Genomic DNA, 27,806 nt, shown 5'->3' on the forward strand with positions numbered 1-27,806 from the left:
TCATCTCAAGATCCCTGCTCGGCTCCTCTATCCTCGATCACATGACCTGGAAATAGATTGAGACTCACCATCTTTTAGGACATCTCAATTTGCAAATGCGTACTGAGGAGACAAAGAGAGAGGAGGTCCTCAGAAGGGATGGAAGCCAGGATACACAAGCGTTAACTGCAGCAAAGTTCGATGCTAAGTGACAGAGCTACAGCCCCCTAATGATGTGTGTAAAGTTGTTTTCTGTAATGTCCTTCATATTTTCCACACACTTTTATTTTTTTCGGATCTTGTGACCATCAGTTTACAGCATTTTGAGCCGAAATAGCTCAGTTGGGAGAGCGTTAGACTGAAGATCTAAAGGTCCCTGTTTCAATCCCGGGTTTCGGCAGTAGGAGAGCTGCGTTTTGAGGTCATTTGACTAGAGCTCCTGACTTGGAGCAGTGTGATTGGAGAACTTTCTCTGTTTCTACCTTCATGTGTTCACATAGGTTTCCTGCAACTCATCCATCTATCCATGGGTTCATCTCAAGATCCCTGCTCGACTCCTCTATCCTCGATGACATGACCTGGAAATAGATTGAGACTCACCATCTTTTAGGACATCTCAATTTGCAAATGCGTTCTGAGGAGACAAAGTGAGAGGAGGTCCTCAGAGGGGAGGGAAGCCAGGATCCACAAGTGTTAACTTAAGCAAAGTTCGAAGCTAAGTGACAGAGCTACAGCCCCCTAATGATGTGTGTAAAGTTGTTTTCTGAAATGTCCTTCATATTTTCCACACGCTTTGATTTTTTTTGGATCTTGTGACCACGATTTGACAACATTTTGAGCCGAAATAGCTCAGTTGGGAGAGCGTTAGACTGAAGATCTAAAGGTCCCCGTTTCAATCCTGGGTTTTTGGCAGTAGGAGAGCTGCGTTTTGAGGTCATTTGATTAGAGCTCCTGACTTGGAGCAGTGTGATTGGNGGAAGCCAGGATACACTAGTGTTAACTTAAGGAAAGTTCGATGCTAAGTGACAGAGCTACAGCCCCCTAATGATGTGTGTAAAGTTGTTTTCTGAAATGTCCTTCATATTTTCCACACACTTTGATTTTTTTGCTGAAATGTCCTTCATATTTTCCACACACTTTGATTTTTTTGGATCTTGTGACCACCAGTTTACAACATTTTAAGCCGAAATAGCTCAGTTGGGAGAGCGTTAGACTGAAGATCTAAAGGTTCAATCCCGGGTTTCGGCAGTAGGAGAGCAGAGTTTTGAGGTCATTTGATTAGAGCTCCTGACTTGGAGCAGTGTGATTGGAGAACTTTCTCTGTTTCTACCTTCATGTGTTCACAAGGGTTTCCTGCAACTCATCCACCTATCCGTGGATTCATCTCAAGATCTCTGAAAGATATTTAAGGTCCACAAAAGATAGAACCAATGACATTGGTGATCCCCTGACTTTTCCTAATGATAATATCTCAGGATGAGAAAAGTTAAAAAAATAAAATAAAATAAAAATTAAATTAAATTAACAAAATAATGATCTTGTAAATTCTCTTTTTTTTATTCTGTTAACTCAGATTTAAAAACGAACATTTTTCATTAAAACATTTCCCAGAAATTTGAAATAATACTTCAGAAAAAAAGATTAAGTAGCTACCAGCAGAATTTCGTACTCAAGTGAAATACATGCTTTCATACATTCACGGTTCCCAGAGGATGTATTTCTTCGATCTTTCGTTGGCTGGTATCCCCAAAACAGCTTTAAACTCGAGGTCCGACGACTCCTGCTTAGTTTGGGACCCATGTCGCTCTTTTATTTTGACACCCACCCGGATGTTGTTGGCGAAGCCGTTGTGTGCGCGTGTCCGCCGTCCTGCCACACACGTGAAGTCGTAGAAGAACTTCAGTGAAGTTATGTCTAAGGCCAGTACGTATTTTATCTGCATTGACTAAATGTATTCACACAGTAAATATCTGTGAATGGTTATAAATGGTTTCTGTCGTCTCTCACACTTTACAGAACAAAAACGAGCCAAACGTCTCGGCTTCGGGAAATTTAAGGTACGTGCTAACTTACCCGGCTAATGTTATCTGTTGCTAACTTTCAGAGCTGGAGCTCCTAATGTTTATTGTAATGGACGCTTATCTGTTAGTAACACTGACTGGTATATGGCTGAAATTGCCAAATACCTACAAGGATGGATAAGCTCCTGTCGCAGCTCCTTGCATCATCATATTTTGTAAATTTAGCATTCATCAACTTCAGTGACAGCGTGCTTGTCTCCATAAACTAATCAACTATATAGTGTGTATGGGTGAGAAACAAAACATATATTTTAGATCAGTAACAAAATAAACTGCTGAACCTGACAACTTAAAAGTTGCAAAGAAACCTCAAATAAGAATATAAGAAGTCACTAGGCATTGATAAAAGATGTTGGAGGCTTAGCAGCAAAAGCTGTACAGATTTAAGATGAATGCGTTGCTGTCTTGATGTCAAGTACACCATCATGCCTATAACAAGCCTAAGTGAACAGGTACGTTAGTTCGTTTAAGTTAGTTTTGGGTTTGTACTGTTCAAGTTGGATTGGGGAATATCAGCTTCACAAACTATGAAGTAGCAAACCACAGTTTAAACTTATTATGTCTAACCACTGAGTACACTACAGAGGGCTCAGAAAAATGTGTTCCCAAATTATATTAAGAGCCCAACTTTACCAATGTGCTTCAGTAATGATTGAAGGTCACGTGGCTTTTCTGGACTGGAAGACAAATTCAAAATTGAAGGATATTTGACGGAAAATTGTTGCAACGGTATTCTCCCCTTTCATGCAAAACTTCGGGGACATCGACTAAATGGAAGATTTAATCATTTAATTCCTGCTTCTGGGGTGACAGAGCTTTTTCTATATCCGCCCTCTCCCTCTATAACTCTTTCCCCAAACACATTCGAGACTGCCCCGACCCATCCAAGTTCAAATAACTCATCAAAACTCCTCTTTACAATGGCTTTTAAGGTGTGAATTATGTTGTGTGTGCTTTACTGATGTAAGGTGTGTTTGAGTACTATGAAAAGCGCTCTGTAAATAAAATGTATTATTATGTTTATTATTGTAATTACTCTGTTTTTATCTCTGCTAAATTTGCCATTATTTAAGGAGTGAGGGAAAATAGCAATATAACAGCTCATTCAAAACGTTTGAACAGCCTGTATAACATGCTAAAGCACACAAACATGCTAATAGACTAGAATATAAAGTCTCTGTGTGTAGTATAAGTCTATTGCACTAGATATATATGTTTATCATCATAAGTCATAATAAGAGAGATTTTTAGACTTGTTTGATTATAATATGTATTGCTTGTTCAGTGAAATGCGAGTTTCTATGACGCACGGTTATGGTGATAAATTGAATGTTTTGATTCCTATGTTGCATTGTGATGCCTTTATAATCAACTAATAATTTTTTATATGTTTTCCGGCCTGCAGACTAAAGATGGACAGAAGAATGACGCTTCAGGGCAGACAAAGAATTCAGAGCAGTCATCTGTGCAGAATGTCAAAGCCAACAGAAAACCAGAGGAAATCAGGAAGCAGAGGGTGAATGTTTGAAAGTCTTGTCTGTACTCATTTTTGAAGTTACATTGCTGATATTTTATTCAGGTTAACAAATCTCTCAATTTGTAAATTTCCTATTTAGATTCAGGACCTCCAGGACAGGCAGAGAATCTCTAGAGAACGAGAACTGATGAAGAGGAGGAATTTGCAAAGCTATCAGAATGACATCCTACAGCGACAAAGAGCGTTTGAGCAGAGGGTAAATGTCAGTCTGTGTAGCAAAAATTGACTGCAATAAGAAAAACTGCACACTGTGCTACTTGCCATTGTAGTGATTTGTGTTTTCTTCTTTGTGTTCACAGGAGATGGAGATGCAGAGTTTGGAGAAGAATGTCAATTTCGAAAATGAAAATTCAAGAAAGGCATATTACAGAGAATTTAAAAAGGTGCGTAGTTGCTCAGTTCATGCAACAAACTGGCTTGTATGTTGTGCTTGTATGAATGTTGGAGAATAATTATTAAAGTACGCACTGCCATAAATCAGGCAATTGCCTTTCAATGTTCCCCTTCGATATAAGGACGAAGGAGCTCACTCAAACGTATGAGTGATGCTCTTGACATACCAAAGTTTTCCTTCTATTTCTCATCAACAATAATCCCACTCTGGAAAGTGTCCCACTATCTGCTGGTCCGACTGGGCCTGATCCAAAACTGCCATTTCTGACAGAGTTTAAACTGCAGTTGCTGAGGTGGAGTAAAAAACATTGGGTGCAGCAAACACTCTATTTATCCGTGAAGTGGTGCAGCAATTAAAAGTTTAAGTGTGAAGTAGTCATTAGTCCAAGCAGTGCTAACAAAATGTAAACCAGTGTCCGTCATCGCATTTTCCAGCATATGTCCATTAAACAAAGCAACAATGTGCATGTGCGAATTGAAGAGAATAAATCTCCAATTTAGAAGGCGTTTTACAGTATCTCAGTTTTATTGTGGACGAGAGGCCAAAATGTAGAGGAACATATCCATTTTCAAAAATATCTGTATATGTGTAGACAGGGCCTGAGTCACGCTGTTCCCTCAGCTGTGACAGAAAAGTAAAAGGACAGGATCAAATAGAGTTATGAATATGAACACTGTGTGTTTATAAAATGTTTTATTAAAGGTCGTGGAGGCCTCAGATGTGATTTTGGAGGTTTTGGATGCACGTGACCCTCTTGGCTGCAGATGTCCTCAGGTGGAGCAGGCAGTCATTCAAAGTGGAACAAACAAGAAGATCGTTTTAGTCCTTAATAAAATTGGTAAGTTAACTAAATACATTTACAAAGTATTTCTTTTAGGGATTGTCTAAATTTGCTTTTTGATTGGACAACAATGTAGTTGCAAGTATTTTATCTTTTGTGCCAAATATTCAATGCTTAACTTATATGGCTTTACTTTGATTATAGATTTGGTGTCAAAGGAAATTGTGGAAAAGTGGATTAAATATCTTCGTAATGAGTTTCCTACAGTAGCTTTCAAAGCATCCACTCAGCAACAGACCAAGAACTTGGTATGCATTTAAAAACGTATATTTTGATAACCTAACAGTGTTAATTCAGACTCAAATAATTAAAGCTATGGAATAACATGATTTCACATAAACAATTTTTCCCTCCATCTCGTGCCATGGACAGAAACGCAGTAACGTACCGGTGACTCAAGCCACCACAGAGCTACTCAGTACCAGTGCTTGTGTTGGTGCAGATTGCTTGATGAAGCTTCTAGGAAACTACTGCCGCAACCTTGACATCAAGACGGCCATCACCGTGGGTGTTGTAGGTAAGTTCCACATCCAGCAATGCACCAGGTTCTCTCTGTGTATAATGCGAGGTTGTCCAAAGTGAAAACAATGTTTCCACTCCTGTTTTGTAGGTTTTCCTAATGTAGGAAAAAGTAGTTTGATCAACAGTTTGAAAAGAGCACGAGCATGTAATGTCGGAGCCACTCCTGGTGTCACCAAGTAAGCTACTATAATACATATAAATATAATATATTGTCCTGCTTGTTCCCTGCTAGTCTTGCTGATGGGTTTGATGGATTTCAGGTGCCTTCAAGAGGTGCATTTGGACAAACACATTAAGCTCCTAGATTGCCCTGGCATTGTCATGGCAACTTCAACATCTGATGCAGCAATGATTCTCCGTAACTGTGTGAAAATCGAACAGCTCGTAGATCCCCTTCCACCTGTTGAAGCCATCCTTCGACGCTGCAACAAGGCACAGGTACAACATGTCGTCTTAATATTCTTTTTGTATGTTGCTTGATTGTGTCATTTGCACACTGCCATTATCGTTAATTATGCTGGATGTACAGATCATCGAGCACTACGGAGTTTCAGACTTTCACACAGCTCTGGAGTTCTTGGCAATGCTTGCTCGACGTCAAGGCAAACTAAGGAAGGGGGGACTGCCTGACACCGACAAAGCAGCAAAGAGTGTATTATTGGACTGGACAGGGTGGGTAAAAATGAGAATTTTGGATGTTTGACAGATCAACCTGCTATTATAAGCACTGTATTAATTTCAGCATGTTGTAACCTTCAGGGGAAGGATCAGCTACTTCACACATCCTCCAGAGACACACACTCTTCCCACACACGTCAGCGCCGAGATTGTTACGGAGATGGGCAAAGCGTTTGACTGGGATGAGTTGGAAAAAGGAAATCAGGAAGTTCTTGCAGGTAAAGGTTACTTCCACTGGAATCTAGAAAGAGTGGGCCTCATTCACAAACCGTTACTAAGAAGAAGGACCCACTTATCAATCTTTCAAGAACCTCAGAACAGGGGCGTCGGTGGCTTAGTGGTGGAGCGGGTGCCCCATGTGCAGGGCTGTTGCCGCCGCGGCCCGGGTTCGAGTCCAGCCTGTCCATTAAAGGCAAAAAATGCCCAAAAAAATCTTAAAAAAAAAGAACCTCAGAACAAATCTAAAGCTATTTGCATATCTACACACCACAAGGTTTAACACTTTTCTGACCTGACCCTTGACCATTTTTCCCCCTGATGATAATTAATAGTGTCACAGAAGGACAACTAAACTAGTACTTCCATAATAGTGAAATTCATGGTTAACATTAGATTAGACTAAAACAGAGTTGACTAGGATCACCATGGTCTTATCAGATTAGCTGCCATCCACCACAAAGAAACAGCAGTTACTCAAAAATTTGATTGGTTTATTTGCCATCTTTCAGAGTCTTCTTGTCCTGATATCCAAATGGGATTTTGCATGGAAACCACTGGAATGACAGAAGGTGGCCGGGGTGATCCACCTTCTGATCTGGACATGGCGGGGGGGTCCTTGGAAGAGACAGAATTTAAAGATGACATTCAATCTATGGAGGATGACCAGGACCCAGAGGTGTGAAACAGTGCAATCATTACAACTAAAGTGTTTATTTAACTACAGTATGTTGTGCACTTAAAAACTGTAAAATGTGTGTCATTGATCTTAATGTTTTGTCCTGCTCGAAATAGTTTGGACCAATGACAGTGGAGATAAAATCTCAGAGGTCAAAGACGGACTTACCTGCAAGTGATGCTGCATCCAAGGCTCCAAATTTGAGGGATATCATTGATGTAGATCCGTTACAGCAGGGCCAGGCACTCCTGGCGGCCAGCAAGAAGAGGAAAAAGCAACAGAAAAGATCTGGTTTGTATAAATTGTTAGCACAATGCACATATTTTTATATTCTTACACACTTACTAGTCTCGCCACCAGACAATCAGAGATCTCCGCCTTCTGATAGTCTGGGGACACTCCTTTCTAAAGTGTGTTTAACACACCGGCGAAAACGGCCGGTCACAAAGCAACACCTCTTGCATTTTTGAAAAGGACACGCCTTCTCGGAAATGTGCGCTCCCCCTTTTCTCGTCTGCAAGGACACAAACACACAGAGAGCTTGAAAATAGATGTCGAGAGATTTAACTGCGTTTTATCAAACGTGTGCTCAGTCCACAAGATTGTGGAAATGAAGGACTTACAGCGACTTGAGCCATCTTGTACCGCTACACGTGTTTCTAGTCGGACTATGTTTACGAGCACAAGAGTTCAGCGAGCCACCGAAGGACCGCCCTGCGGATTTACTATTGGTTCTGCAACGTAGAGAGTTTTTTTAAACTCTGAAATTGTATCTGCCCATCTAAACACAAAATCGGGGAGAAAGTCATCAGTCTTTAGGTAAGCAAAGCGTCTAAAGACTGACTTGTGAGTCTACACACTTACAGACTCAGCACAGTGAAGATATATATTTTATTCTGAATATCCTAAGTACTAGTGTTAACATTGTAGCGTAATGCACATTTTTATTTCTATTTTATTGGATTTTATTACTTTGTATTTAAATATTTCTATTTCATACTCCTTTTCTTGCTTACTATAATTCTCTATTCTTTACATCGGAGTGAATGTAACGAATCACAGTTTGTCCTCGGGGATCAATTAAGTATTTCTGATTCTGATTATTAATATTGGTCCCAGTCTAATACTATAGTATATCAGTTTGACTGTGGTGAGTTGTATTCATGCCATGATTTCTTCAAACACTTCAAAGAAAAAGTAAGCAAACAAAGAAACTCTTTAGTTTTAGTAAAACAAAAGTAAAAAGGCAAAAAAGGGATCGGGCCCACTGAAGACTTTAAGATTGCTCTCTCAGTTTATTGTGGAGATTTGGTTGTAAGCGACTGAAACATCTATTCTCATGTAAAAGGTTCTGTAAGTCTGTAGTGTTGATTTTGTCTGCTCAATGTAGCTGATGGTCAAAATATGTTATGTATCTTTATGTAATCACACGCGCACACACAGACAAGCCTCTGTATGAGTAATGTGTATTCTCTATACCTGACACTGATTGTATATTTAATAATAAAAATTATATCGTGTTTTTTCCCTCTACAGACAAACTTGCCACCAAACTCTCAGACACCTTGACAGCTGCAATGGACTTCTCATTTTCAGACAGCTGATTAAAATAAACTGAAATAAAAAAAATCAAAAGAATACATTATTTGTGTTTTGTCTTTCTTGGATGTAAACTGCAGTATTCTGGTGTAAAATGTATTAAAATCCACATGCAAAACCCTTGAATCTTAATTCAATTATTAAAAAACTGTATTCTTTAATGGTAGTTTTTCACTAGAGGTTTTTGTAGTAGTTTGTACCTGCACTTTGGCTTATACATCTATGAGCTCTTTGTAAATTGTACTTTAACTTTATATAATTTAAACACTTAAATTACCTTTTTTTATAACGAATCTCAGTTACACTGGTTATCATATAAATATTACAGTGTAATTTCATTTTACATAAGGTATGCCTGCACTGTGAAAGACGCTTTGAAAATTCAGTAACCTCAGTAGTCAACAACTTCCGGGTAAGCAGCGTAGGATGACCTCAGCCCATCGGCCCAAGATAAACAACACTGTTTAGAGCCGCGGCTAACGACAGCAGGACTTGCTTCTAACTTACCAACCTTTACGATGGCAAAGAAACCGAAGGACTTCGGAGATTGATGGCTGTGGTTACGTATAACAAATCTATTGCCACAGTACGTTTTTATGTTTCCTCCAAAATAAGTTACCCAGCTAGTTAGCATTAGCATGTCGGGCGACTAGCGGCAGCTAGCTCTTTAAGCTAATCGGCAACTTCCTATTTTCAGTTTGGCGTGGCTGTGTGTTCAGGCGCTGCCGATACAAACCCCAGAGGTGTCAATAAACGTAGCCCAACTTTTTCTGTTTGACGACTGGTAGGTAAATTAAAGCCACTGCAAAGGGTTGATAGTGTAAATAGTAGTTAGCTTTAGCGTTGGGCCCGTTAGCGGCACTGAGCTGTCAGTTTATCTCAGCTAGCATGACGCGAGATTAACGTTAGAGCTCACTAAAAATAGAGATTACGAAAACTGCTAAAAGTAAGATAGCTAACCCTTTGAAGTGTATAGCTTGTTTAAATGGCTCATAAATCTACCCAAATACGACCATGACGTGATGTTAAGTATTTTTTTAGTGGTATGTTTTCAGTGCGGTGGGCTTTGCTCGCGGACATAACGGCTCTGTCAACTTATTTTCACACAGCGTTAACGTTAGCTAGTAACATCATGCTAGGCGCTCTGTAGGCATGTAACGTTACACAACTTGTAACGAGAGATTTAAACTGTGTCCCTGCATCTACTGTCGAAACGTGGGGAATGAGTGTAAATGACACCGTGTGAGAAGTCTTAAATCTGGGTGACACTAGAAGACATTCAAGACTATAGAACAACTCGGTAGTAACAAGTAGTGTGGTGCCAGTGATCCAAGTATATAATCAGCTAAAGGATGTAACGTAAGAGGAGCTTTCGAGACACCGACTGTGAATGTAGGCTTGAGGTGTGAAGGCTGGTCTGTGTCTAAGGTAACAGCTCTAGTTTAGTCAATACTGTATCTCAGAGGAGGGGTTGGAACAGAAAGGCAAACAGCATTATATACAACTGGAGATGGGAGGATGTGTAGATATGATGGAGTTAAAAGTAATGCCACTAAAAAAAAGGTATCATCAAATATATTCAAACATCCATTTACAAACTCTCTCACAATGCCTGCAGTATAATCCAAATCTCATTCAACCAGTCAGTACTTTCCAAACACATGCACTTTTGCAGAAAAAAAACCAACCCACTGATAAGTAAAACTGATCTGAAAGTGAAACTTATGTATGCTGTCTTCAAAGCCGGATGACAATACTGAGGGGTTTTTCAAGCATTAATGCACCTCTTTGGGAATTACTGAGCATACAACTGGATAAAGGAGACTTTGATTATACTGCATAAGGTGTTCAGAGTTTGTAAATATGTTGTTGCTGTTGTTAAACGTGGTCCAGAGTCAATTGATAAATCAATATGTTCACCATTTTCCATGGAGCCATGCAAGGCTAATATAACTAATTTAAGGAAACACGGCATGACTAACTGATATACAAAGGGTTCTTTGTGGGTGAAGTATTCCTTTAACATTTTTATGGAGTCTGTGGAATTTTCAGCAGCAGTACAATACAACCTATCTTAAAATTGTCTTTTACACATCTAGAACAGAACTGTTAGTAGAAGGGAGCAGAGATGGGCTTATTGACCTCATTTATAACACAGTAACTGTTAGATCATGTGGTGGTATCAGCTGAGGGCAGTTCAATAAATTCATACCAGGAAAAGGGAGGACTGATGTTGGCCCTCAGGTGATCAATTACTGACAAAGACAGGATGATTTTTTTCCACAGTCAGCACTCGATAACACATCAGACGTAGGTGGAGAGAGCTTTACAAGCTGATTGGTGGTGTTGAGCAAAAACTCAATTGTGCTGGTTGGCAGAGAAAAGAGAAATAATGGTCTGGTTTAAACATTGAAAGAAGTGTGTTGATTTGTCAAGATGATATCGTAACACTTTTATTGCTATATAACTTATTTTCTTGGATCATTTGAAACCTAATGCAAAGTTTTCCATTTGAAATTATGTTGTTGATAACAATGGTCAGATTAAACTTCTGTATAGGCCTCCCAAGTATCATCACTAGAGTACTATAGTGGATATTTTTTAGGATTGAGCTGTGTAATAACACAATAACATTACTTACTATGAAATACCTTCTATAATGCTCCTTTGTTTTGTGTTTGCTTTCAGCTCCATCCCTAGATCTGGATCGCTCTCTTCAGCCATGTCATCACGTGTGTTGCTGCGGCAGCAGCTGATGCGAGAACAAGCCCAGGAGCAGGAGAGACGTGAAGCACAGCAACAGGCCTCAGCCTCTCAGCTCCGGGCCTCTGACACCACTCCAGCCATCTCTGTCACACTGCCCCCAAATGCTGCCCGCCCCCCTCCAGCACAGGTGCCTGTGGAGGTGCTTAAAGTAAGAGCGTCCTGGTTGTATGTTCATCACTTGTGTTTAGTAAGGTGTGATAATGTCAGAACTTAACAACTCTTTAAATGATCAGGTGCAGACCCACTTGGAGAACCCCACCAAGTACCACATCCAGCAGGCGCAGAGGCAGCAGGTGAAACAGTACCTTTCCACCACTCTGGGCAACAATGCAGTTACTCAGACCCTGGGTGTGTCCCCTGTGCAGCAGTCCAGTTCTGCCCCTGAAGTTGCTCCTTCTGCCAGCAGCGCCCCTAACAGTCCTATGGCCCTACTTAACATCGGATCCAACAAGGAGGAAGTATGGGAAATTCCTGCTTTGATATCAGTGGTTTAACTGTGTGTGGTTTTTGGTGTGCTGGTACAGCAGATTACACAACCACGTCAGTAGTTGCTTTTCTGCAAACTTACAGTGCCTTTTTTGAGAAGTTAAATGTCTATCCCTCTGCTCACTTCTAGCTTAATTACTTTTTGTTTGCTCTGCAATGGAGTTTCCAAAGGTCCCACTGCACTGATGCATACCTTTTGTCATCATACCCTTGTTGGCCTGTTGTCACAATAAGATGTTAAATACTGCACCTACAGTTTAACCATGCCAGCACTTCTCTTGCACGCACCCCTGTCTTTGAAATAAGGCCTCTTAAGTTCACTTGAATGTGTTAATGTCAGCCCTTACAGAATATACTTAGGACTATGTTAGATCACAAAGCACATTATATACATACGTGTTGATTACACCAACCCATTTAACCCTGAAAACGTTACTGACTTAGCGCCACTGGTGTTTTCTCTTTTCTGCTTTATCTAGATTGACGATGTGATCGACGACATCATAAGTCTTGAATCCAGTTTTAATGACGACATCATTACATTGATCGACTCAGGTCTTCAGTTGCCTAGCACGGTATGAAGAACAATGTATTTGTTTGACAATGAATACTTCCTTTTTGAAGTTTCCTCTATATTTCACAGGTTCTTCTGTAGATGCACAGTGACAGGATCACACAGTGAATCTCAGGTCTAAACATCGAACTTTTCATACCCAGAGTGTTTTTTCTGTGAATGGACGGTCTCTTTCACGTGTGGAATTCTGAAGTCGTAGGAGTAAATATATACTTTTGGCACACAGTTACGATTCGTCACAAAAGTGCTGTCTGGGCGGAGTGAAGGTATCAGAGGATACAAGAGAGGGAGAAGCGAGACCAAGTGGATTGTGCTCATAAAAAAGTACATTGTAGCTGCCAGGTTAGACAACTTATTTGTTGCATTGAAGGAGCTTGCCTAAATTTTGCTGCAAAACAAAAGATGAGGATTATGGTGAGGCTGTTGGAAGAAAAGAAAAAGAATCACAGTGAGGTAAATGTATCTGGGTTTTCTGAAATAGCACCAGGTATTGTTGTTTTTAATATATAAGGATATAGCATAAATTGTTGAATTTTGTGCTTTTTCCTTAAACAGCATCTGTTTCAAATATTAGTTTTAAAATACATTTTTTTCTCATAACCTTTGTGCTATTTATCAGTCTGTTTTGGTGCAAATTGCTGAGTGTTATATCGGCTGTAGACATGACTGTCTTCTCTCTAATANTATAAGGATATAGCATAAATTGTTGAATTTTGTGCTTTTTCCTTAAACAGCATCTGTTTCAAATATTAGTTTTAAAATACATTTTTTCTCATAACCTTTGTGCTATTTATCAGTCTGTTTTGGTGCAAGTTGCTGAGTGTTATATCGGCTGTAGACATGTCTGTCTTCTCTCTAATATAAGGGAACTAGATGGAACTCGGCTTGTGGTGCTTAAAGTGCCACAAGCTGAGCCGTGCTATTGAACTAATAGTCAGAATAGATAGATGTACACTTCCTTCTGCATTGTCCGCATCGAATTGTCCCTATAAGCAGCACCTCGTGGCCAGGTCAGCATTGTAAATAAGAACTGGTTCTCCATTGACTTATCTTGTTAAATAAAGGGTTAAAAAAAGCAGTATGGGGAAGACTTCCTTCTGATTGTTTTCTTCTGTGTTTACCGTAAGCAGTGACCTTTTATGACATAGATTTTAACTTGCTCTATTTCCTGTAGCTCCCAGGAAATCTGTTGGATGTATACCATAGCCCTGGAATGGCAGCACCTACTCTCACTGTCAGCAACTCCTGCCCCGCTGATCTTCCAAAAATTAAAAGGGAAATTACTGGTATGGTATTTTACTTTTCTAAACATGTTCTTTTAATGTTCAGGATGACTGTTTTTTATTTAGTATTTAATTGTATGTAACACTATGAATTTGTTTCGCAGATGCAGATGCCAAAGCACTAATGAAAGAAAGGCAGAAGAAAGACAACCATAACCTCAGTAAGTCAACCTTTATTTCACTTGACTTTGGTGAATGTGAATGCAGTGACATCAGGAATACAGTTTGATTGAATGTGACATGTAGATTCAAACACCCCATATGATATGATCTTTTGCTTGAGTTAACTCGACTACAACCCATTTGATCCTTTGTGCATGTATATCGAACAATGCCTGCTCAGTGAAAACTGAAGGTAACTTAAGTGTGCTGCTTTCCCACTTAGCCTTGTCATTCTTGCTTTTCTACAGTTGAGAGGAGGCGAAGATTCAACATCAATGACCGAATAAAGGAGCTTGGTACTCTGATACCCAAGTCAAATGACCCGTAAGCGCAGACAGATTTTTCATGATTCATTACAAAATTACTGAATTAGATTTTTGGAATTTCATCTCTGTAACTGTTGTGTAGTAAAAATCTTTTTGTGTTTTATTTTCTTCACTGTCTCTACTATATATGTTTACTGATATCACAATGATGTCAGCGAGATGCGCTGGAATAAAGGCACCATACTCAAGGCTTCTGTGGACTACATCAGGAAGTTACAGAAGGAGCAGCAGCGAGCCAAGGATATTGATATGCGTCAGAAAAAGCTGGAGCAAGCAAACCACAGTCTAATGTTACGCATCCAGGTCAGTGTCTCTTGGTCAGCTGTGTTAGAAGGTGGCATATCCAGCAATGAAATACAAGAGCTGGGTATCGCTTGACTAGTTGTGGTCATCAAATTTGGCTGCATACCTTAGAGGCACACTGTGGAGTGTTGGACCACTAGTTGCACCTTTACAATGATGAATGGGTCCCCAAATTGCTAATTTCTCCTGCTTGGACACTAAGTGCAAAGATGCACATGCATGCCACAAGCCTAGGTGATACACATTTCTGCAGACTAAGGAGATGATAAAATAAATGTGTGATGGGAAACTGTGTTCTGTTGTAAAGATTTGTTCTACTGAGTTAATATAGGTAAAGCTTTTATGCAACTAAGCCTCCCACCATGCAGACTTTGCATGTTTGGTCCTAAAAAATTTAAAAGTAAATGTTTTTAGGACATTTTTAAAAGGCAGGAAACATGCCATCTGTTGATACTTAGGCCTACAGGTCAGATTTTCTTTTATGCCTGTAAACTAAACTTAGATTTGGGGGTTGTTTTGAAACAGCACTGCACTAGTAATTAAAAATGTAGAGTAAGAAAAGAACAAAAGTGTAAACAAGACCACACTTGTTTGCAAGAAAAGTACACAAGGCAAGATTTATGTTAGTTACACAGCCAAAAGACAGTAAAGATTAACAGTCGTCCAAGGAGGTGATGTTTCAGTCCAAGAATTGTGCAGTTTACTTTCATTAGTTCTCGAATTTGACTTGGTTCCCTCGCTGCCACTTTGGATTACCAAAATTCAGATTTGCTTTGTGCACCTTTAATCAATCTCATTCAGGCAACAAAGCTAAAATGTACTTTTTAAGGTATTGTTTATTGTAGGGAGATTACTTTTCACGTGCAAAACACAGAAACAGCTCCTGGGTGTTATACAATAATACAATTTTCAGTCATTCCAGGACATGGCATCCGAATGTTAATGTGCTGCTGTTCTTTTTAGGAACTGGAAATGCAGGCACGACTCCACGGCCTCTCCACCTCCAGCAGCATTGGACCTGGTCTGAGCTCTGACCCTTCTCTGCTCCATCAGCAGCAGGTTCAACAGAGCGGCCATTCTCTGCCTGCCGGTGCAGCCTCCTCCCAAAACCTCCTCAGTATGGGTGCAGCAGGCATCGGACAGCCTTTGCCAGCCTCTTTCCTATCCCCGCCTTCCTCAGACTCTCCTGCAGGAGTCACCATCAGCAGCCCCCTGGACCTGGGCAGCCTGAGCTTTGCCGAGCTAGACCACACCTCCGCCTCAGCACTCTACCCTGACGTTGGCTTGGGAGACATTCTTATGGACGACGGGTGCACCCTGTCCCCAGAGAGGATGGCTGAGCCGCTTTTTTCACCTCTGTCACCAGGTGCCTCAAAAACCAGCAGTCGCAGAAGCAGCCTTGAAATGGACGAGGAGTTGTGATGAACTGTGTGGCGGTCAGAGACTGTCTGTAGGGACAAGAATGTCAAGAAGCACAGTCTACCCTTAAATAACACGAGTCTATACGACTGTAGAATTGAACTTAGAGGAGCAGAAATAGCTAACATTAAGATCAAAACTAACAAATGTTGGAGAAAGTAAGTTCTTGATTTTTTTGCCATACAGACGTAATTATTATTGTTCCTGTTCGGAGCGGGTCAGATGATTATGTCTGGGTTTCTAAATGCAATCTTATTAAAATGGAATATATATAATAGGGGCATGGACTTAGCATTTAGAGATAATACATTCTTAAATAGTTTTTAAGATTTTCTTCAGAGATTTAAGAGGGATATAAAGTTTGCTTGAATTTATTATGTGCTCATTTATAGGGAAGAAAGCTGTGAGGTTTGTTTTTCACAACAAGACTGGCATGACAACTGATTAAGAGATGCCAACATACAGTTTATTTTATTTTGCTTTTTTTTTTCTTTTTTTTTTCTTTAAACTGACTGGAATCAGGGTTTGTTAATGGCAGTCGCATGCTCATCCATGTTGGGTTGTTTCACCAGCAGCTACAGAAGGGATCTTTGTAAAGTGAATTGGCACATTGTGAAATATTTACTGCATATTGTATATAAGAATATTTTATTTTGAGCAATTTTATTGCACCTTATTTTATGGCAGTCTATGCATTTTATGAGAGCTTTTGTCTGTTTTTATTACATCACACACAGTGGACAGCTAATGCCCAGGTTGCATGTCTTTGTAATAAACCTTAAGAGCAATGGAAAATCACTTGCTGCTGCAGCTAGGTAGCCAAAGCAGGACTTCTTCCAGAGTAGCTACAGATTACAAATCAACGTTTTATTTTTTGAATATATTCACTCAGTCAGTGGAAATGCAAGACAGTATGAGAAATGCAGAACAATTTTATCTTTTTACAATAGTACTGTAGATCTTTACATTTTAGGTTGTTTTTTTGATACCTGAATAATAGTTTGATAAGTAGTTTCTCATGACTAATATCTGTGTTGTCAGTGATTGTTTGTCTGTTAACCTCCATGGTCACTGAGTGATTTTACTGGTTAGCATGTTCTACCAAGATTGTGGCTTTTTTCTTCTTCTTGTTTTTTTTTTTGGACGATCAAAAGTGATATAACTAATTATGCATTATTGCTCATTGTAGTGTGAATGCAGAGGGCTTTGACCTTCTTTTAAACCAACCACTAGCCTCACCTCTGTAACGATAAGGTATAATTGTTTGTTGTGTGAAACCTGCAATGCAATTATTATTCTATAAAATAGCCACAGACTTTAGAAAGGCATTTAATTTGTCAGATGCTTAACGCAACCTTATGTACAGTTAATGAATGTGTGTTTGAAAAAGTACTTGCCTAAGTGTAGTTGTTTATGTTTTTGGTTTTTTTTTAACACAGACGCACTGTATTTTTCTCTTCCTCCGACACAGCCTCCAAGTTATTGATATACATCAATTTTAAACTCTTCAGCAGCTAAAAACATCAGCACTGGTTTGGTGTTTTGGAGGTTACAATGACTTTAAGATGTCCTCTACTGGTCATTCAGAACTTCCACACTTTATTTTTGAGCTCTACTCCAGAGCTCAGTCCCTATTCCTGTAAGATTAAGTACCTATGGTTAGCTTTTTCCACTCATACTTAATCCCTCTTCACATTATTAACCATGTCTTACCTGGACATATATTTGAGTGCTAACATTGACTGTTTACCATAAACAGGTAGCATTTGTGTCTTGTCCCTACAAGTTGGCTTTTGAAAGATTTTAACAAATAAATGATTCCCATTGGTTCATCTCTGGATGTGGTTATTTGTTAGCAGTCAGCATTAGTGGTAAAGCATTTGAGAAATTTCCATAGCGAGGTCCAGGCACTCTGTTGCCTGAAGACAGATGTCACAGACGGGACAGTCGCACATGAAGCAGCGAACACCCAAACACCCGCAGAGGTCACATTGGCTTGTGACGTCCAGGAGAGGCTGTAAGGTGCCGGGCTCGCAGCCGCACAGGGAGGAGCACAGCGACCAAATGCAGTGGTTGCACCCTCTCGTCACAGCCAGTAAACAGTCCAGTGGGTGACAGAAGAGGCAGGCCATAAGGATTGCAGCACAAAGGTCTCAGGGAAGGAAAGGTAGTGAGGAAAGAAAAGAAGCGAGGTGAGAGAAGAACGCTTTAATTTGAGGACAAAGCTTTGTAAAGAGGAGATCAATGAGGAATACAGAACAGTTATGTGTCCTTACCGTCACCATCTGGCTCAATGTGGACAGTAGTGGTTTTCAGACTGCTTTGACTCCTGCTAATAGATGTAAACGACTGACTCACATCATAGGTTGCGCTGGCCTCTATAGAGGATGGCAGCAGGGCACATAGAGGCTTTGGCTGGTGTTTCTCTGCAGAGCATGGGCTGCAGATGGATACTGCTCTGGTCACTCCACCTTTTGGGTTATTATCCAAAATGGTTTCAACAGAGGCTTCTGCACCAGACATAAAAATGAACCAATGACACAACTTCATGAAAACTTTAAGAGGAGCAAGCTATTAAAGGAATACTTCACCCCCAAATGATCATTTGCATAATCAACCTGTGGTTATGTTGAATTTGGGGAGAAACCTTATTTTGTCTCGTGTCAGTGGTGAATGAAAAATCCCAAAAAGGTGAACATTCTTGATGAAGTCATTGGGGTCTGTGAGCGCAGGGTCATATTTTCACTGAGGGTGCTGCACAGTACAAATAATATAGTAATACAGTGTTCATAGTTTCAGTTACCTGTAGCTGTTTTGGGGAATACATTCACAGAGATGTCAGTTGCAGAAAATTCAGCGTCCTCAGTGGAGACCCGTTTTGAAAAACTAGTGATTTCAGGCAAAGATCCTGTGAGAAAAGAAAGTTTAACTTTTCTAAGCAACTGCGACTCATTTCATAATTCAGCACTGTGAACCCTGTTTTCTGTAAACAAACCTGATGGGCCTGCAACACAGTTGTCTGGGATATTGGGCAACTTTAAAGCAGTGGTTAGTGAGTCATCGTCACTTTTATCACTCGAAATTTCATTCATATCTGTGGAATCCAGTTTGGCATCCATTGTGGCATCCAGTTAAATAAATCATCTGCTTCAGTCTCTAGAAAAAAAGTGAAAGACAACCAACTAGGATTATGAGGGAGGACAAAGGAAACCAAAAGAAACATCTTTTCTTAAACTGAAATCATATGCTTACTAATGTACAATTAAACCTCATCACTGTCTGTAGATACCACAGACCCTGAGTCAGATCTCTAGCTTAGATTTCGTAGCCGTTAGTGATGAGTGGACATCTTGGAAATTGCAGAGAAGTTAATCTATTATTAATCACCATTTTGGAAACATTTATAATGTAGATGAAAGGCGGCACAGGGATATCCTGACAGCTATATGAGAATGTGAGATCTTGATTTTGCTATTCATTATTAATTCATGTCTTCAAGTAATATTTACCTTATGTGGCATTTTGAAAGAGTTTTTTTAGATTATTATTTTATTTGCAGAAACAACAGTGGAAAACACTGTTAGTTCGTCTATCTGGAATATTTTATCCAAATTTAATACTTTATAGTCCAACAAAATGTATGGGGGATATCCAATAATCACTGAGAGGGGATTCAAAGGATGTAAATAGGGTATAATGTAGTATTGTGTCAAAATGATTTACATTTAATAAACTTGATAATGAATAAATAAATGAATAAATTGATAGCAACAGCCATTAAATCTTGAACGCTGTCATGTACAGGAATCCATAAAGCTCACAGTGTTTATATCTCTCATTTTATTATTGCTCTCTGCATGATAAGAGTTTTGTAAGAAATTTATTGTACTCACTTTTCATGGCATGTTCTCGAGGTAGGCGATCCAGCATGCAGCGTTAATCACAGACACATCCCTAAGTGACCGGTCAGCTGTGGAGGTTTAACTGTATCACACAGGCTGTAGCCTCTCTCTATCTCTCTCTGTCTCTGTCTGTCCCTCTGTCTGTCCCTCCCTCGCTCTTTCTGTGCTCGGATGTGTGTGTGTGTGTGTGTGTGTGGCCCTGTTTCGACCTGGTATTAACATGTGTTTTGGTGATCCAAACACAAGTAGACAGCCGAGACACATCATTGTTCACACTTGTGCCTTTCATGTGTCTCCAGCTGACCACTTGCGTTCAGATTTCATCACTGCCCCATGCACAGTTATTAGGTCCACCGCAGTTGTAGTGGTTATGTCAGTAGAGCTGGAGAGATCGTTGTCAGCAGAATTCAACATGTCTCCTTCCATTGGGCAAAATGAGGGATGGTCATGCAACACTTTGTTCAACTCGACCTAAAATGGGTTAGTTATAGACCTTTTAGCACACCGTCACCAAACCAAACGCCACAGTTGCACTGATAACGTAGTCCTTGTTGGGGACGCATCAGGGTGCATTAGTGTTTATTCTACAAAAGATATGAGGTCAAATGTGTCCCAGACCACCTCAGCAAGTAGTTTGGGAGATCAGAGGTCTCCTTTATTAACATTGCATACACTCAAAATGAGTCCTGAAAGACACATACGCCACTTCTTGCAGAAAAATTGTGATCTACAAAGACAGACTTTATGGCCCATGCTTACAAACCTTTTGGAGATGGGAAATTGACGATGCAGATAGTGAGGTGGAAGCCTTGATTTTAGAAATTGTCAAATGTTGTTTTGGCACACGCCATTGTTGGCTTTTGTCAGTACGTACATTTTTAGTATGGATCCTACCCACTGTTCTATAAATGAGACCCCTGATCACAATGCTTCTTGATGTCATTTAGACTTGTATTTAGTGCTGTCCACTTGTGACTAGATCATCCAAAATGTGTGTGTGTGTGTGTGTGTGTGTGTGTGTAAAAACAGGGACAACAACAACAATGGTTGTATTAATATTGCTTATTTAGATAAGTGCAATTGTCCTTCTGTACACTTTGTAGGTGGGAGTAGGTTATAGTACCCAGTGTCTGATGTATTTATCTAAAAAGCTATAAACAAAAATCCGACAGGTGGCAGTAGTGCACCACTGGATGTTATTTTGTCACCAGAGAAGAAGAAACCGCCAAACGATATTTTTACGAGTAGTAACGAGTTCAGCCGAATGCCGGCGATGTTATGTCCGTGTAAAGGAAGCTAGCTACCGAGCTAATATCGAGTTCACCGCTTTGGTGCTATATTCGTCGCCTTTCCATTAAATTTGCCAAACAGCTTAAGAGTGTAGCGGTACAAGTCTCACATCATGGTAAGTATGAGGTAAAAAAGACCTTTGCGATTTGGCGAAGTTAACTATTAGGCGACGTTAGGTTAACACTCAAACGACAGTAAGTTTACATCCCACAGGAGTATGTTGTGATCCAAGTTATATCGTTGTAATATAAATCCTATAAATGCCAAATAGTAACGTTAAAGCGTAAGATAACGTTAAATTAAAAGTTGTCGTCACTACTTAGTGTTTATGTGGTACAGCAAAGTAAGCTAGCTGGTAAACGTTAACTATCGATAACTGACAAGTAAGCTAGCTGATGCTAGCTAACTACTGTGCAAGCTAACTAAAGCACAGTAACGTATGGTCTGCGTGTAAATAAAGCAGTTGTTTGTTTATGAGTTTGCCTTTTATTGTGTGTTTTAGTTAGCTGACCAACTCCTTATATTTAAAACAGCGTCCGCAATTCAATACATTAAAGTCTCTTTCTGGATATTACAGTATATTGATGATACAGTTTGCTAGCAAACGTGAAATAATGGGCACTGGACATGTTAACAGTGTTAGCTATAAAATCAACTAAGCTACAAACGCTAGACACCATGTCTTGGTCCGTGCAGTGTAAAAAAATGTATATTTTTCATAAAAGAAGAGACCTAAAGGTTGAATTTGTTGTTAAGCAAAGGAAGAATGGTCTGTGTTAGAATAATGTACTTGTATGGCGGGGAAACCCAATGCAGTGACCAAGGTAGGAACAATTCCCAGTTACTGAGCAGGGAGACTGTATTACAGCAGAGTGTCTCACTGCTAAGCACATAAGCTGTTTGTAAAAACAAAAGAATATTGTGTTATTAAATGCATATAAAGTCTTGGCTCTCCTTGATTAAATGTCCCTGCAGCTCAACAATCACATCATCAGTCGTGGACGCACCTGCCTATAATTTCACCAGTTATAATATGGTTTGTGATGCATATTATGCTTTTCAGGACAGCGAAATGTCTGACGTTGACCCCGCACCAGGACCTGAGACCAGCAGTATGGAGGGGGAGAACGCACCACTGTACTGTATCTGCAGGAAACCAGACATCAACTGCTTCATGATGTAAGTACATTACACTGATGGTGTTTTTTTCAGTCATCATTGCCTGTGAATGCAACAATGCACATACATTATTACCTACATTTGCTTCTCTCACTGACAGTGGCTGCGATAACTGTAATGAGTGGTTCCATGGCCACTGCATTAACATCACAGAGAAAATGGCAAAAGCAATCCGGGAATGGTATTGCATGAGATGCAGAGGTAATAAAAAAACATTCCTCTGTTATTACAGCATCTAAAAGTGCCATGCTTAACAGTAAAATATTTCACTAATCATCAAAATAAACAAGATATTGTTGTGTTATTCTCCCTGTGACCAGATAAAAACCCCTCGCTGGAAATAAAGTATAGATCAAAGAAAAGCAGAGAGAAGGAAGTTGAGGTTGACAGAGGATCTGACAAACAGTACAGCACCCCGAGTACTCCTGACTATAAGAGCGAAAGACGGCGTGGATCCAAAGTAAGTTGTACTTCTGACCTAAATGTTTAGGTTTGACTGCAATATCTGAGGAGCATTAAAATGTATGCACATAAATTAGATAATTGGATCTCCTAAATAACATCAACAATTTTTCACAGGAAGCAAAGGGAAACAATTACTGTATATGAATAAAAACTGATGGAAGTTATTATACATAAACCTGATTTCAGTGATTTAAAAGTAAAAGCCATTTGTTGTGTGGTGTAGTGATGCAGAACCTACTTGCAGTAAGTCACGTAAAGGTGACAAGTTAAAAGGCAAACTTAATTTTTATGGAATAATGTTATAATGTCACTTTTGTTTCCCATATTGGTCAGCAATTCATTTGGCTGTCTTTTGTCCTCCTCAGTTTGCACATCAGTTTTAAACTCATTACCTGATTTTAAACTGAACATGATAGAAAATATCGCTTTATGTCAAGGCGATGCCTACCCATTTTTTAAGCATTAAGTGGATATGTAGGATGTAAAACAATGCACATTTCTATCCAATGGAATTTATTGTCCACTGTTTAATTTTTTTCAGGTGAAGCGCTCAGTCCGAATGTGTGGGGAGTGTGAGCCCTGCAGAAGGACGGAGGACTGTGCACAGTGTGACTTCTGCAAGGACATGAAGAAGTTTGGAGGCCCCAACAAAATCAGACAGAAGTGCAGGTTCAGGCAATGTGAGGTTCGGGCCAGGGTAAGTCACTTTATCTCTGTTTTGTGTTCAAATAAAATTATGCCTCTGAAGTGTAGCGGAATACTTAATATTTAGTTTTTTCATTTTCGTTTAACTGACACTTCTTTTTGTCATCGAAAGGTCTTGGAAGTTGTCAGTTTAACTTGTCCATGCAAGTTAAGCTCCTACTATGATCCTTTACTAGAATGTTACTCTGTAGTAGTAATAATAATGCAGTGTTTATCTTCATATAGCAAGGTACCAGTTCAAAAACATGAAGTAGTTGTTAAATGAGAAACTTAAAAGATCCCTTTTCCCCAGTCCTTAAAGTGAATAGCACCCCTTATCTCTGATGTGTTTGTGCTGTCATTGTGGCCACTTGGGAAATGTTCAACCTGTTGCTTGTTGTTTTTTTTTTTTTTACAGAAAATGCTGCGCGTGAAGGATGAGGAATTGTCTTTGCAAGAAAGGAGGGATAATTCCTACCACAGGCGGAGACGATACTCAGAGGACTATGACAGTGAGGCGGAGCTGTATCAGCAGTACAAGGCAGCAGGGCTGAGCAACAGCTTGGTAGTAGAACATTTGAAACCATACTGTTGCATATAAACTTGCTCATTTTTGATGCAGCTCAGTCATTTGATCGGGAACTGTATGTTGAGTCTTTTTTTTCCCCCCTCTCATCAAGACATGGAATAGTGATGAAGATGAAGAGCCGCCTTTCAGTCCTGTTATGCGTAAGAAAGCTGTGAAAGTGAAACACGTCAAGAGACGAGAAAAGAAGTTTGACAAGAAAGTAAGACTTGTTTCCTCATAGAATTTGTCATTGTTATTTGAAGTGCTGCCAGGTGTTAATGGTAGTACCATCTATAGTGACATCCAGTCTACTGCCCCTTCTTTTTTAACTATCCAGAAGGAGTCACGACGGCACAAACAGAAGCAGAAGCACAAAGACAGAACCAGATACAGTGAGAAGGGAGAGCTCAGAGATAGCACCGGTCTCCGTCAGTGTCTGGGGCCAAGCTGTGTGGAGGCAGCAAGAACCAACTCCAAATACTGCTCCGAGGACTGTGGCATGAAGTTAGCAGCCAAGTAAGAATTCTTGCTTCTCCCTTTCATGCATTAGTGTACTTCTTTTAGGATAGATACTGTATTCTGGACACCTGCTTAGAACAAACAAAGCCATTTAAATGGAGGTTTAATTTATCTGCTGCTCATTGGAGTTTTCTTCCAAAACATCTTTAATTGGTACCACCTCTGTTTAGTAAATAATGGTACTATTGCTCGACTTAGTAAATGCTGGTTGAACGGTCAGATTTTCTAGGGTTGCATTAGCTTTTGTTGGAAACTTCTGCCCTGAACCAAATATCAATATTTATTCTTCTGCTCCACCCTTTTTCTCATCACTACCCTCGGTGTAGTGTCCCATGGAAAATGTTTGTTTCTGAGGCGTTATATCTCTTTGAAATGCATTGATCTGTGTGCATTTTGTTCTACAGTCGGATCTATGAGATCCTCCCTCAGCGTATCCAGCAGTGGCAACAGAGTCCCTGCATTGCTGAGGAGCACGGTAAGAAGCAGCTGGAGCGCATCCGTCGGGAACAGCAGAATGCCCGGCTGCGCCTCACAGATATGGAGCGACGCTTCCACGAACTTGAAGGCATCATTGCCAAGGCCAAGCAGCAGGCGGTTCAGCAGGACGAGGAGGTGAGCCGGCAGCAGCCCACGTGCTTGTTCTTTCTGCTACAAAGCTTAGTCGGTTGTAACTGCTTCTTCATGACAGTTCCCTGTGGGCCTTGTCAAAGTCAGGGCCAGCTTTAAAAGTGTAATGTCAGACATTCTTTGCTTATTTGAGGCCGCTGAAAAAGAACAGAGGTAGCACTTTTCTGATAAATGCTTTGGCTCTGTGTGCAGGTGAATGAAGGGGACAGCGAGGATACGGACCTGCAGATTTTCTGTGTGTCTTGCAGTCATCCCGTCAATCCAAAAGTAGCACTGAGACATATGGAGAGATGTTACGCAAAGGTGATTACATTTTGAATTCCTGTTGCTGCCTCTAAGCATCAAATATAAGCGCAAATAAAAACATATGGGCTACACTTAACGCTTCTTTCCCTAATGATTATCTTGACAGTACGAGAGCCAGACTTCCTTTGGTTCCATGTACCCTACGAGGATAGAAGGGTAAGAAAAGGAAATCCTTTCAAAGAGTATTGCAATTTCTGTTGTTGCTTTGCTAACAGTTTTTATTTCCCACAGTGCTACCAGACTCTTCTGTGATGTTTACAATCCCCAAAGCAAAACATATTGTAAGAGGCTTCAAGTTTTGTGTCCAGAACATTCCAGAGATCCGAAGGTCAGTAAAAACACCTCAGCCACTTGTATCAATCACATGATTCACTAAAAACTGTTAACTCTCACTGTGTTTCTTCGGTAGTTCCACTTCCCCTCATTCACTTCCCTTCAGCCCTTGGTATTAAGTAACAGCATACACTGCACTGAGGCCACTTGGAGAGCAGAGGGAAAGTGAGCAGGGGAGGAGTGGGGGCTTTAAATGGGATGCACCTGCCCTTGTACACTTTCAGCCCAAACTATCATGATCGACCGCTAGTTGTAGGCGTAGCGCGATACTGCTTTATACAAATCCTCAGAAAGACCTGCAAACTCATTTCAATTAAGTGAAGGCGTCTTCTGCAGGTAATTGCAATACGTCAGCAATTGGTAATTAGCTGTATCAATTTCTGATTGAGACATTTGAGATTGTGATCTGTATCATGGTTATCATAACTATAATTGCAATGTTTTTTTTGTTTTTTTTTAAAGCATTGACAAATAATGTTAGGAATAATAATAATAATAAAATCACACACTGAACAGTACAGCTGTCAAAATAAATATTAACTGCAATTAGTTACATGACATATTCATTAAAATATCAATCTGTGAATGAGATTTTCTTAAGAAACTGAATCTTCTTGGTTGGGTAACCAGAGTTATATGCACATTACTGCCACCTATCCATGGGTGTATTTTCTTGCATCAAATGCATATCTGCAATGCATTGTGGGTGACATAAACCTCTGGAGTGACCATCATTGTTTACTTGCTCCCTCGGCCACCTAAGGGTCGATCTCACCAAGTTCACTTCAGTTTTTCAGACAAATGAAACAGCGCTTATGATGGCCGTGGGGATTCCCCCCTGAGGGGAAGTACATGAGGGCATGTTGCACGACTAATGAGCAGCCTTTGTCTAAAACTTGAAATGATAGTACTAACCTGCTAAACTCAAAGAAATGTTTGTGTGGAGATTTTTTTATTTGTTTTTCTCTTTATTTGGTGTCTAGATCCCAGTGGATGAGGTGTGTGGATGTCCTCTGGTGAAGAATGTATTTGAGCTGACCGGAGATTACTGCAGGGTCTCCAAAAGGAAATGCAACAAGCATTACAACTGGGAAAAGCTTAGGAGAGCAGAGGTGGACTTGGAGCGAGTGCGGGTGGTAAGTCAAACGCCCTGACTGATGCTTTGGAGAAAGAGTGTATATTGATGTGTCGTACTCGAAATGACACCTCTTCAAAGCAAATGCCTGTTGGCTAGACCCACAATGCAGTGATAATTATCTGACTATGATGATAAATAACTTCAGTCATTAATTATTCATTCTTCAGTAGTAACTTGTTTTTTTTGTTTTGTTTTTGTTTTATCCACCCACAGTGGTACAAGTTGGACGAGCTCTTTGAACAGGAGCGTAATGTCAGGACTGCTATGACCAACAGAGCTGGTCTGCTGGCTCTGATGTTGCACCAAACTATTCAGCATGACCCTGTGACGACCGATCTCCGTAGCAACAAGGATAGGTAGTTGACATAGTCTGCACATGTTTTCAGGTCTGTGGGTCACTGTACATAACGTGAGCTGTGAGTGTTACAGATTTAAATGATAACTACCGCTTGGATGAAAACGTATTTTCTAACTAGATAATTATTTTAAAATCTTGTATGATTGTTAACTGTGAGAGGTAAATGGATATATATTTTTCCTGACTGTGATAGATGAATTACTGTTGTTTGAGAACAGCTGTTTTTGGTATGATCACTCTTAATAAACACCTTGAGCTTTCTTCAGATTAGGTGTGTTTTTCTAGTGATGTATCTGTTATTTATTCCGTTGTTTCTGTTGGCCTTTCTGCACACAATGGACATAGTTATTATGACTATTACAGCTTGGCTTGAAGTGCAGCTAACCATGAATGTGTACCTTATGTGAACTTCACTGTCATGAAGAAAAGTACAGTGCAGCAGAACAATCACTGCCATCTTCAAGGAGGAAAAATTGTTCCATGAGTATAGTCGTGATAGTAACAGAGGAAAGGCTGAGCAATAATGCATCAAGAACAGTGAAGTAACACATATATCGCAGCTTTGACAATGTCCCAGTCATTTTTGGGTTCC

The 27,806-nt window shown here is 40.0% G+C and overlaps 3 protein-coding genes and 2 non-coding genes across 6 annotated transcripts; all 5 read left to right on the forward strand.

Moving 5' to 3' along the window:
• Nucleotides 1-306: 306 nt before the first annotated feature.
• trnaf-gaa (transfer RNA phenylalanine (anticodon GAA)) lies at nt 307-379 on the forward strand. The gene has a single exon. It is a non-coding gene; the product is annotated as a tRNA-Phe (tRNA).
• Nucleotides 380-817: 438 nt separating this feature from the next.
• trnaf-gaa (transfer RNA phenylalanine (anticodon GAA)) lies at nt 818-891 on the forward strand. The gene has a single exon. It is a non-coding gene; the product is annotated as a tRNA-Phe (tRNA).
• Nucleotides 892-1,795: 904 nt separating this feature from the next.
• On the forward strand, nt 1,796-8,565 carry gnl3l (guanine nucleotide binding protein-like 3 (nucleolar)-like). The gene is made up of 15 exons (XM_050039109.1): nt 1,796-1,902; nt 1,996-2,036; nt 3,466-3,576; nt 3,677-3,793; nt 3,897-3,980; nt 4,694-4,829; nt 4,977-5,080; nt 5,205-5,349; nt 5,443-5,530; nt 5,615-5,792; nt 5,884-6,026; nt 6,114-6,250; nt 6,761-6,927; nt 7,044-7,218; nt 8,464-8,565. The coding sequence occupies exons 1-15, from the start codon at nt 1,890-1,892 to the stop codon at nt 8,529-8,531; spliced, it is 1,707 nt and encodes a 568-aa protein (XP_049895066.1). The 5' UTR covers nt 1,796-1,889; the 3' UTR covers nt 8,532-8,565.
• A 378-nt stretch (nt 8,566-8,943) lies between these two features.
• tfe3b (transcription factor binding to IGHM enhancer 3b) lies at nt 8,944-17,677 on the forward strand. 2 transcript variants are annotated; one of them, XM_050038360.1, is made up of 9 exons: nt 8,944-9,112; nt 11,215-11,440; nt 11,526-11,750; nt 12,258-12,353; nt 13,527-13,638; nt 13,740-13,796; nt 14,046-14,121; nt 14,261-14,426; nt 15,390-17,677. In XM_050038360.1, the coding sequence occupies exons 2-9, from the start codon at nt 11,249-11,251 to the stop codon at nt 15,846-15,848; spliced, it is 1,383 nt and encodes a 460-aa protein (XP_049894317.1). In that variant the 5' UTR covers nt 8,944-9,112; nt 11,215-11,248; the 3' UTR covers nt 15,849-17,677. The 2 variants fall into 2 exon arrangements, with proteins under 2 accessions (XP_049894317.1, XP_049894318.1); XM_050038361.1 differs by having other exon boundaries at nt 14,279-14,426.
• Nucleotides 17,678-20,994: 3,317 nt separating this feature from the next.
• cxxc1b (CXXC finger protein 1b) lies at nt 20,995-27,481 on the forward strand. The gene is made up of 14 exons (XM_050038989.1): nt 20,995-21,152; nt 22,101-22,216; nt 22,317-22,417; nt 22,537-22,676; nt 23,223-23,378; nt 23,784-23,930; nt 24,046-24,153; nt 24,271-24,449; nt 24,857-25,064; nt 25,272-25,382; nt 25,492-25,541; nt 25,617-25,713; nt 26,702-26,854; nt 27,070-27,481. Exons 1-14 carry the CDS (start codon nt 21,150-21,152, stop codon nt 27,214-27,216), a joined length of 1,716 nt encoding a protein of 571 aa, XP_049894946.1. The 5' UTR covers nt 20,995-21,149; the 3' UTR covers nt 27,217-27,481.
• The last annotated feature ends 325 nt before the right edge of the window (nt 27,482-27,806 follow it).

This window comes from Epinephelus moara, chromosome 24 (assembly GCF_006386435.1).
Source record: "Epinephelus moara isolate mb chromosome 24, YSFRI_EMoa_1.0, whole genome shotgun sequence".
In the NCBI taxonomy this organism is placed as follows: domain Eukaryota; kingdom Metazoa; phylum Chordata; class Actinopteri; order Perciformes; family Serranidae; genus Epinephelus; species Epinephelus moara.

Excerpts from the sequence above, each read along its gene's own strand:
- gnl3l (XM_050039109.1), top strand. Across the intron at positions 5,793-5,883 it reads GACGCTGCAACAAGGCACAG|ATCATCGAGCACTACGGAGT; the intron begins GTACAACATGTC and ends CTGGATGTACAG. Across the intron at positions 7,219-8,463 it reads AAAGCAACAGAAAAGATCTG|ACAAACTTGCCACCAAACTC; the intron begins GTTTGTATAAAT and ends TTCCCTCTACAG.
- tfe3b (XM_050038360.1), top strand. The coding sequence starts at position 11,249 with ATGTCATCACGTGTGTTGCTGCGGCAGCAGCTGATGCGAGAACAAGCC. Across the intron at positions 11,441-11,525 it reads TGCCTGTGGAGGTGCTTAAA|GTGCAGACCCACTTGGAGAA; the intron begins GTAAGAGCGTCC and ends TTAAATGATCAG. Across the intron at positions 11,751-12,257 it reads TCGGATCCAACAAGGAGGAA|ATTGACGATGTGATCGACGA; the intron begins GTATGGGAAATT and ends TGCTTTATCTAG.
- cxxc1b (XM_050038989.1), top strand. Across the intron at positions 22,217-22,316 it reads GACATCAACTGCTTCATGAT|TGGCTGCGATAACTGTAATG; the intron begins GTAAGTACATTA and ends TCTCACTGACAG. Across the intron at positions 24,450-24,856 it reads GGCATGAAGTTAGCAGCCAA|TCGGATCTATGAGATCCTCC; the intron begins GTAAGAATTCTT and ends TTTGTTCTACAG.